Source organism: Pinus tabuliformis, chromosome 3_2, assembly GCF_031772625.1.
Source record: "Pinus tabuliformis cultivar Carrire ecotype Pingquan chromosome 3_2, CPIR1, whole genome shotgun sequence".
Taxonomy (NCBI): domain Eukaryota; kingdom Viridiplantae; phylum Streptophyta; class Pinopsida; order Pinales; family Pinaceae; genus Pinus; species Pinus tabuliformis.
In genome coordinates, this window is record NC_142302.1 from 1,248,673,751 (window position 1) to 1,248,684,902 (window position 11,152).

Consider the following 11,152-nt stretch of genomic DNA (forward strand, 5'->3'; position numbering starts at 1 on the left):
TGACAAGATCATGTTTTGTCGTACTAACACAACTTCACCGTTACAAGTTTATTGCTTTCTTAATTTCTATACTCAATAATCTATTATTAAACCTGCACGTTGCAGTTTGTATTTAAACAAATGTTTTGTTCGGTCCCTCTACCTTGTACTCATTACAATTTTTATTTTCCCTAACATTCTGTGATTTGTTTTAAGCAGCTTGTGGTCAAATGTTATCGCATTATTATAATCTACTGCAAACCAATCGAGGATAAAGGCCAATCACATTTATCCTCTAATCACACTTATCAATTGCCAAGTGGCAGACAAGAATATGTGAATTCTACACATGATGAATATATCGCTTTTTTCATCTGAAAAAAAAAAGCTACAACTTTGTAGACAAACAAGCTACAGTTTTGTAGGCCCTTCGAACAAGGGATGCCTGAGTAAAGGGTACTCCGTGATTTGCCTTTCTTTCAATGTTAGGGGTTTGGGGGTGCCCAAAATTAAGTCCTCGAGCTTCTCCAGATGTGTTCATGGTTCAAGAAAACCATGTGCTCCATCACCAAAGCTATAGAGACTATGTCTACATGGTTGAAGCAGTGGGATTTCATTTCTCTCAATGCAGCCCATCCTTAAGCTTCTCTCTTCAGAACTGATTGGTTTTGACATAATTGTAAATCTGGAGGCTCTGGACTGTAAGTCAACAATTTATATGGCCCTTATGCCAACAAACTTCCTGATACTGATCTTAACTTTACCCATGAAGATTTTTTCAGCTGTATGATTGAAGACGTTCATCTATTCGATGTGCAGCCCTCAAGCTATTCGATGGTCGATCCTTGGAGGGTGCAATCCTGGATTGGTTCACCGTTCAAGGGGGAGCTCTGATAGTCGTGGAATTAAGCCTTCAGCCCCAATGAAGTTTAACCCTACTTGGTTTCTTGCGGTGGATTATCTAGTTATCATAGATACTGTTTCCAGGCACATTGTCTGAATTCATCTGAACGCTAATTATCCCCTGTCAGACATATCTTACAATACAATCTAAATTGAGCCCTCTCATCTTATGTACAATGGGAATGGTAGCTGACTGGCTATCAAAACAGTGGAAGGAGAATCAGAAATAATTTGTTTTGTTTCAATGGGTTTTAAACAATTGGATAGCTCTGAAAATCAAGTTCAGCATCCAGCATAGCTATAAGTGGTGGCCACTCTCTGCTTCTTGGACTTGTCTTGCCTACATGATTTGACTTCCTCGATATTGCCTCTTGTTGATGGAGATCTGGATAAGCAGAGGAGTGTTCTCTCTATTTGGAACCCTCCGCCCAATGCAATCTCTCTTTCAAGATGTGAGCAGTAGCTCTGGAAAACACTAACAGTCACCTGCAATCGGAATCGCTGCATGAAGAGAAATTCAATCTCTAGACTGTTGATTTCTTCAGTTGTTAAGCCTCCCACTTTTGCATAGTATGCATTCCTGTAATGTCTGCATCCATGGCATAAAAGATCTTAGCAACTTAACTCAAAAACCAGTAAGAAAAAGTTAACAATAATATTTGCGCAAAAATGTTTCTATAGCTCAGCTGACTTTCTGCTATCAATGCTGTCTCTCTGTTATTAATATAATATTCCTCAATACTGTCACACTATATTAATATAATTTCCTCAATACTGTCACTCTGTTATCAATATCAGGTCAGGTTAATTTTTAGGGATCAAACATTTTAACATCTTTTCTCAAAATTATTTTCCTTATGTCCACAAACATCCATCCTGTTAAATCTTTTAAACAAGTAACCCATCTTATATAATAAGCAAATGATGGTTGGAGTGTCCAAAAACTTGAAAACATTTTATTTCCAAAAACCTCATACTGCTGGCAAGCCTATAATAACTATCTATACTATTGAATTCTGAAACACCCTTAATGCCTTACATGCATAATTACTTGTTTAGAAGGCAATCTGAACAGTAAACGATTTAAAATCTTCTTATTTAAACTGAACAGAGAACTTACAAGTCATCAAGAAACTTAGTAGCAACCATGACACTGGTGATGAGAAGCCTGTGCACATTAAGTGACGTTAAGCGAAACCCGGAATGGTTGAGCATAAGGCGATCTATATAAGCATAAGCTACAACGAACACAGAAGGGCTGCAGTGTGCATATTTGAAGATCCTTTCCAAATACCTCTGTATGCTCATGGCAGGTATTTGACTTGCAGAGAAAACACAGAGGTCTTCTCTTGAGAATTTTTTAATCCCTGAAGAAAATAACAGCCTCTCATTTCTGTTCACTATTCTTTCAAGCAAAGAAGCTAGTACAGAGAGAATCAGGGGACTTGACCCATCTTCACCCTCTGAACTGTATAGATCAGATGAACAGACAGAAGACAGGTCTGACTCTGAATAGGTTTCTATCATATCTAAAGCCATTTGGGTTTTTTTCAGAACTTTCAATCAATTCAATGCAAAAAAAACACTAGACCCTAAGCAAGAGTTGTATCTGACGAACAAGGAAGCCAATTATGGTTGGAGGAAGGGAAGTTGTGAAAGGAGTATTTATAGGTAGATAAGAAGCGTAATGGGTAATTGGAGAGATAATGAAGAGTGGGGTCTTCCCTTTCTCAACGCAGGTATCAGGACAACTTTTTAGCGAATCCCTGGGCCAAACATCTCACTGTTCTGATAAATTTGACACCATTACCAAACAAACCGTACCGGGGCTTCAATGGCGACCCAATGTGCACGTGAATTGGTACTAATCAAATGAGTTGATTGCAGTTTCCAAGATTTGAAGGGTTTAAAATATAGAGCTAAAAGCTGCAAGCTGGAGGACCCATACCGGTACGATCTGATCAGTTGGCGAATGCCAAAAAAAAATGAGAGTGATTGGATGATTCCAATCGGGGCAAACAGATTTGAAGGAACGAAAGGGAGAAGGAAGCAGCGGTTAATGTAAAGTAAAACCCCTAATCGTTCCGTCCACGGAGGGCCATTTCGTACTTCAAAGCTGCTGCTGACCCAACAACAGCTGGTGTTAAACATCAGTTTTTAATGAAAGTGCACACATAAATTTGGAGCAGACGTTTTTGTCTTTTCCATTGGAATTGGGACGATATAAGTTTTTGGCGAATTTATGAATATGTTGTTTTTTCACAAGGAAAAAAACACACAGGTCATTATAGTGTGAAGTAGTTATATTTTTGTATGATTTTTTTTTCTCACTACATATACATATAGAGATACGAGATACGGTTGTTTTTTTTACCAATAAATTTTTGGTTATGTATTATAAATTATTATGGAGTAATTTTTAAGTGTGATTTTTTGGAATTTTTGGTAGGAATTTAGTGTGGCCAAATCTTGATTTGTGTTGTCTAAACTGGTTTTTTTACTGTATATATGGATTTAGTACCCTCAAAAACTAGTATGTCTTCTATTAGATTAGTTTTGTCATTCATATTTAGTCTATCATATTAAAAAAATTAACTAAAAGTGAATTTATAAACCCAAAAACCTGTACTATGACCACAAACAGAATGGACAAAAAAATATATCAAAATTTGATATTTCCTAGTGTCATATATATTGTTTAAATTTATGAATTTAAATTGTAATTTCTAATGTATAAATAGATTCAATATCTTAAATAATTTTTAGTGCAAATTATATCACTAAAACTTACAATTCTAAGAAATTATTACCTTATTTCAATCAAAATTAATAGGAAAAATTACTGTAAATTTAATATGAGTCGGGAGTTTCAAATTTCATTTTTTTCATTAGTATTTTTGTTTTGCAGAGTTGTCCAGGTGAGAAAAAAAAATTAACCATGCTTTTATGGTAATGGTTTAAACCATAGCTTTTGTTGTTTTGCAAAGTTGTTAAGATAGAGGCATTTAAAAAAAGTAAAAAAATAAAGTAATTTTTAAAATCATAGTTTTTTCATAATTTTTTAGTTTAACCAAACAAACATATATATTTCATATGGGAAACTAAAATCAAAACTATTATATTAAATATATAATTGATTTGTAATTATTTAAAATAATATTTTTAATAAAATATTTTTTACAAATTCAAAAAATTATTTAGATTTTTATATATTAAATGTTTTTGTTTTATTAGGCTTATATATATTAAATGTTTTTGTTTTATTGGTTTGTATATAGTACAATGTAGTATTATATGTATTTCAGTTTTTATTTCTTTTTATTTGTAAGAAAGATATAGAATTTGGAATATAGACAAATTATATGAACTGTACATATTTATTTTCTTAAAGAAATTATATTATTTTCTATATATAATTATTGGGTCTTTGTGTATATAATTATTGGGTTGGTGGTTTTTGTTTATGGAATATTTTTAGTAGGGTTTGCTTAACTTTTCTATTATTTTCTTTCATGCCGATGTTTATATAATTAATGATATTTTATGTTAATTTTTTCGTTAATTTTTCTTTATCCCATCCATTTCTTTAGATATCAATCTTTTATTTTGACTAGATTATAAAGTATTGATTTCCATCCTTTATTTTGAATAAATATATTACAAATAGACATAATGTTTATCTTTTTAATAATAACATATAAACTATAAAAAAATTACAATTATATTTTAGGTTTTTGAAATTTTATTATTTATAAATAATCTTTTAATAATAATAAAAATAGTATTTGTTTCTTGTTTATTGGTCTTTTCTCACTTGGATTGCTAAAGGAGTTTTAGAGCACATAAGGAGGGTTTGCTATAAAATTTTATGGTATGGTTTTAATTAGACCACTCTCCCCTGGGTGTGGTGGGAAAGAATAGAAAATCCAAAGGCATTCAACGGTTTGGATCTAAAGAACATTTTCCATTTTTCTCATGCTCTTGAAAGTACATGTGGCTCACATCTTCTCACTACTTAGAGTCTTTGGACCATGGTTGTTATTGACAAATATATATGACCCCCCTTACAGTGGAGGATTGGGTGTGACGATAAGATAAACCTCGTCAAAATATGTAATTGAGAGAGATTTATTGAATATTTTTAAAACTATTTGCAGTGATCTTGTCTGGCGGGTCGGTTTGGGTCTTCAGGTTTGTCTATGAATTTACCCATGATCAGGCTCTCATTGTGATCATATCCTCCCAACACCTTTAATTGATTTTCTTTGTGACCATGGGATTTCAAAACTCGCACGAATTCTAAACCAAACCACTACATCCATATGGTGTTAGGGGTGGAAATCAGAGCTCGATCTGGGCATTCCTACACACTTCATTGAACAATGGAATATTTATATCAATGCCTTAAAGGTTGGTCATGTTCGTATCACAGATAGGGATGATGAAATTGTTTGGGCTGGTGCAAAAAACATATAAATACACCAAAAGTTGGTTGCATTTTTATTTCATCTGAACAACTTCCCAATGTCACACAATGGTGGTGGAAAATTGTGTGGAAATCAAAATCCACCCCAAAGGCAATGATTCTTAAGTGGTGTATTTTGAATAGGAAGGTCCCAACATGGGAAGTTCTTCAAAGGTGTTACTATGTTGGTCCTGGCTGGTGTGCTCTTTGTTAGGCCAATGGAGAATCTATTTATCACCTTTTTTTTGAATTGTTCTTTCACTCAGAAAATTTGGGATCATTGTAGAAATGTGGAGGCACAAATCGGTCCCTAGAAAGGCCCTTCTATTGATCTACATGGATTCACTAGCTATCACTTGCATCCTCTCGCACTATTAAATCTCTTCCTCTTATAATCCACTAGGGAATTTGGATTGTTTGGAACCGAGCCATCTTTCAAGATCATGTTTCTTCTCCAAAGTCTATAACAATTGAAGTATTGGCCATATTTAATCACTTTCCACAAGACAAAGACTCTCAAAGGGTTCATGTTATTACTGATGTGCACCCTAACATGACAAAATTTTGGGCATTTTTTGACGATGCTTCAGTTAATTCGGGTGATAGAGGCGGGGGCAGTTTTAACCTTTTCCTCTCAAACACTTCATATTTTCATGCCTTTTTGCGATTGGGTGTTGGGTCAAACAATTATGTTGAACTTCTTGCTTGTCAGAATCTACTTGCTTTCGCCTTAGAATAGGGTGTTTCTCATCTACAAGTATATGGTGATTCAAAACTTGTGGTCAATTCTGGTTCAAAACCTTGTAGAAATTATTAATTAGCTCCTATTCTAGATTAGATTCTGAGGTTGAAAAATATGTTCTCGTTTTTCTCTTGTCATCATATTTATAAGGAGCTAAACTAGTGTGTAGATGGTCTCTCCAAAGAGGCTCTTTCTCTGGATCAAGATTATTAGTGCATATCAAAATTCCATGAGGGCAGAGTGTCCACATCTACTCATAGTCACTACTTTGATCCAACATTCAGATAGATTTCATGATTTGATCGCAAGAGATTGCGATCATGCTCTTCATATTTTTATAGCTTTCACAGTTTTAACCTTTTCCTCTCAAACACTTCATATTTTCATGCCTCTATGGGATTGGGTGTTGGTTCAAACAATTATGCTGAACTTCTTGCTTGTTGGAATCTACCTGATTTCGCCTTAGAACATGGTGTTTATCATCTACAAGTATATGGCGATTCAAAACTTGTGGTCAATTTGTTAAATGGCTCACAATTTTGTAGAAACTATTAATTAGCTCCTATTTTATATGAGATTCTCAGGTTGAAAATTATGTTCTCATTTTTCTCTTGTCATCATATTTATAGGGAACTAAAATAGTGTGAAGATGGCCTCTCCAAAGAGGCTCTTTCTTTGGATTAGGATTATTAGCGAATATCAAGATTCCATGAGGGCAAAGTGTCCACATCTACTCATAGCTAGTACTTTGATCGAACATTCAGATAGCTTTCATGATTTGATCACAAGAGATTGCGATCATGCCCTTTATATTTTTATAGCTTTCATGATTTGATCGCAAGAGATTGGGATCTTGCTCTTTATATTTTTATTTTTGCACTATGTTTTTTTGTGGTACTACTACTATCTGGTTACATATGGACTATATCGGCTCTTTCTTGCATTTTTAATGCACTCACTCATTGGTGAGCTTTAGATAATTTTGTTTTGTGTGTGTGTGTGTATATATATATATATATATTCATCACAAAATTAGAATCTTTATTCTCTTTTAATTTAAATTTTGATTTTTTTAATAATTAAAATTAAAATTTTATAATAATTCATTAAGATTTAATAAAATACAATATTGTAGATGCCCATGACATTCCAAGAGATATGGATAACTAGGATATCCATGCAGATATCTCTTATTGAGCATATATATAAAAAATGTAGGTAAAAAAAAACACATGAATTTCTTCCTTTATCAACAGAATCACCAAAACAAATTGTTTGTCAACCATCCAGGGCCTCACAATAAATCTCATATGTATTGTTAACAACCTCTAGACCTATGTGAAATTTACATCCTATCTTAATAGTATTTTAGTTTGTATAAATAAATTTCAATATTAGGTAAATCTAAATAAAAAAACAATTTTTAAATCAATTTCTAATTTCACATTTTTAAAAATTATTTTTAATTTTTTAAATATCATGGAATTTCATAAATAACATTATAAAAAATCACAAATCAGTTTTAAAATTTTGTATCTTCTTTTATCGTTAAAAAAATCACAACTACATACCAAATATTCCATCCTAGAAAAAATACTTCCAAAAATTCCATCCTAGAAAAAATACTTCCAAAAACGAACTGCCAATTAAATTAGATTTAACAACACTTTTCATTCATTTCAATTTTAATTATGGCTTTCCAACTTTGAAAAACTAAGTGTTTAAAAACTTTCTTTACAAGCTATACTCATTAGAATTTACATTTTCAATTTATAAACTTTGATAAATTGATATAGATTAAAAAACTTTTTATTTTCAAGAATTATTTGAACCAATCTTATACTATGAAAATAAGAATATAATTTTTCCCTAAATTTATGAGGACCAAACCACTCCACCATACTAAAACTAAAATGAGAATGTGTCTATTTTATAATAGATTTCACATTGATGAAATTTAATGTATATGAACAAAGTAAAATGGGAATGTGTTTATTTTTATAATAGATTTCACATTGATGAAATTTAATGTATATGAACAAAGTGAAACAGTTCACCTTATTCCTACTCTCAAAATTTACTAAACAAAAATGAGTATATAACAATTCTGAACCAAGCAAGATGATCTATTTTCACTGTAAATGAGTGTTTATAAACTTTCCACACACACTATAACGGTGAAAGTTTTATAACTTCGGTAAACCGACGTGAGGTAAACAACTTCATAAAGTTTTTGATCCAACTCTCATCATGGCTGACAGATTCATACATAACGAAAAGTGCAGCTGGCCAGAAGTTATCAGCCAGCTCGTGATCCAACCGGCGTTGGCGTTATAGGTAACAATCAAATTCAATTAAAAAACATGTTTAACAGTCAAATTCAATTAAAAAATATATATTGCTCACAGACCCATGCCAGTGTCGTGTCGGTGATGCCAGTGTGAATTAGAAAAATGATAAACTGAGAGATGTCAGTGGAAGGAAAGATTTGGGAAACTTCAGAACACAAAATCTGGTTGTCTGTTCAGAAAAACAATAATACTTATAATATTAACACAACAAACAAATCTCTCACACTACCAGTCAAGTTGACAATTTGTATGTATAATCAGAATATACAGAGGAGCACCTTTTCATGTGTTCAGCATAACTAGCCAAGTTAGCAACCTTCTCATCAATAATATGCATGAATAATCAGCTGGAACCTTCTCATGTGTTCATTATAATTATTCAATTGTGCGATTGTAGGTATAATTGGAAAACAAATTGAGTTTTTCCCATTTCTCTTAGGGGTGTTTTTCAAACCAAAAAAAATCTTTTTCAATGGAATATGTTTTAGCTTGCTTTTTTCTTTTTTCATTTTTGTCATTTTTAAATGTTATGTTTTTTCAAATTTTATGGTTTATAATTTTTTAAATTAAATTTAAGTTAATTACAAATTGAGATATCCAATAAATTTAGAATAATATTAATAAGTGATTTTGTTCTATTAAATGGAATTTAAGTGTATCGTAGATTTTGAGATACTTTGAAAATCAAATAACATAAATAAAGTTAAATGATTGATTTTATTTTTATTTACTATTATTCATTTTTATTAGATTTCCAAATTATTCTCAAATCTAACTAAACATTTTACTATGTATTCATTTTTTATTAAATATATAAATTTTGCTATTTTTATAAATAGCATTTATGTTTTGCAGATTGACCGTTTCAAGCCACATAATATGATTTGATAATTCACATTTGGGTATGTTTTGCAGATTGACCGTTTCAAGCCAAATAATATGATTTGATAATTCACATTTGGGTATGTTTTTACCGATCTACTTGTTTCAAAAATGCGATTCATTAATAAGACCCAGATTAACCAAATTTTGTTGTTCAAAATAAATCAATCTGCAAAACATAAATATGATTTATCCAAAATATCTTATTATAAACGTTATGAATGAGGAAAACTTGTTATCCAATGAAAATATATATATATATATGGCAACTGAATATGACTTACTATGACCATAACTGATAGCTCCTCTGACTAATGGGCACGTTGGTCCTCCTTTAACAAAACGGAAAATCACCTCTCATCAATTCTAACAGATTTTATGAGAAGTTTTTGTTGGAAGATAATTCTTCTATGTATAATTTAGAGTTAGTTGCCGGGAAGATAATTTTTTCATGTATAATTTAGAATTAGTTGCAGATTTGTATATAAATATTGAGAAAATATCTCAATTTCCCTATTTATTTTTGGAGTTAGTTGGATATCACAAACACCATAAATATGTGATATATTCGTGTGATTTGAATTGTGTAATATACTAATTATTTGTGTGAAATCTGTCCACCATGACTGCTCTTTTTTTTTAAGATAACATCAGAGTCTGTTCTAGTTTTAGTTTGACTTCCCTGGAAGAAAGCCAGAAAAATGAGAGGGCCTTGAATTTTAACATGATCTTTTGTAAATTGATTAGAGTAAGAGATCAGGTTGTGTTTAGTGTTTGTGCGAGTAAATTTTGTTTTTGCTCTTTTTTTTTTTTTCCTTTTTTTAATAGATCTGTGTGTTTGCTTGTAGATCTGTATGTAGATCCGCCCTGGCTCACCCTACGACCGTGCTGCTTACAAGATCAGATTCGAGCATTGCATTTCCTGCTATCAAATTATGGAAGCAGTTTGCGTCCCACGTATTTTTACTGCCATTGTCATGAGCCTGAAAGTAGTGGAGCTTGCCGGTGCCATAGAATTCTGAAGGCAAGATCAGAGGGACACTCACTGAAGCACAGTTGAGGTGCAGTCGTTCTATTTTCAGTTAAATTGAGGTTTTGAAAAAAAAATCAACGGCATCAGTAATAAAGATTGGGTCGAGTGGAGGATCTGTTGAAGAGCCAACGCGACTGTGGTGTGCCCTAAATATTTGCGAGAGGGAGTGTGATTACTACGTGCAACAGTTATTACATTGGATACTCGTCCGCATTCAACAAGGAATTTAAAAAGACGCAGAGACAAGCTTTGATTTTCTTGGCATGTTCAGCGTGTCGATGCTACTGGACGAAGAGATGGGCCACACTGCTGCAAAAGCGGCTGTAGAACTTTTTGTCTCGTGGTCACGGACGCAATGTCATCTACATCAAAGATCCGTGGATGAAGAATAAACCGTATGCATAGAAATTTCAAGTTCAAAAATCATTGCTCATAGTGGAAGTGTGATGCCCTGTGAATGTGAATATTTTTTTTAACTGCAAGTTAAAACAAATTGGAGCTGATTTAAGCTTATGTAATTAGAATTTTTCTTTTAATTGTTAAAAGAAATTTGGTGCTGGGAATTTGGCAAGCAAATAAATTGTTATAATTTCATGATAAGATATTTGTCAAAAGAGTGATGGAAGAAGTTCTTAAGAAAAAGTTAGGTTGGGTAGTTATCCAACCCTAACTACTCTTATGAAAGATTCATCCCAAAAAATCATTCATCCCAAAAAATCAGGACGAGGTTGGGTAGTTACCCAACCCTAATTACTCCTATGAAAGATTTATCCCAAAAGATCAAGAGAATGGGGAGC

General features: G+C 32.4%; 1 protein-coding gene across 1 annotated transcript; it reads right to left on the reverse strand.

Annotated features, from left to right (window-relative positions):
* Nucleotides 1-391: 391 nt before the first annotated feature.
* On the reverse strand, nucleotides 392-2,427 carry LOC149185260 (cyclin-U2-1-like). The gene is made up of 2 exons (XM_089419066.1): nucleotides 2,003-2,427; nucleotides 392-1,471 (listed from the first exon to the last, which is right to left on the reverse strand). The coding sequence occupies exons 1-2, from the start codon at nucleotides 2,419-2,421 to the stop codon at nucleotides 1,165-1,167; spliced, it is 726 nt and encodes a 241-aa protein (XP_089275192.1). The 5' UTR covers nucleotides 2,422-2,427; the 3' UTR covers nucleotides 392-1,164.
* Between the last annotated feature and the right edge of the window lie 8,725 nt (nucleotides 2,428-11,152).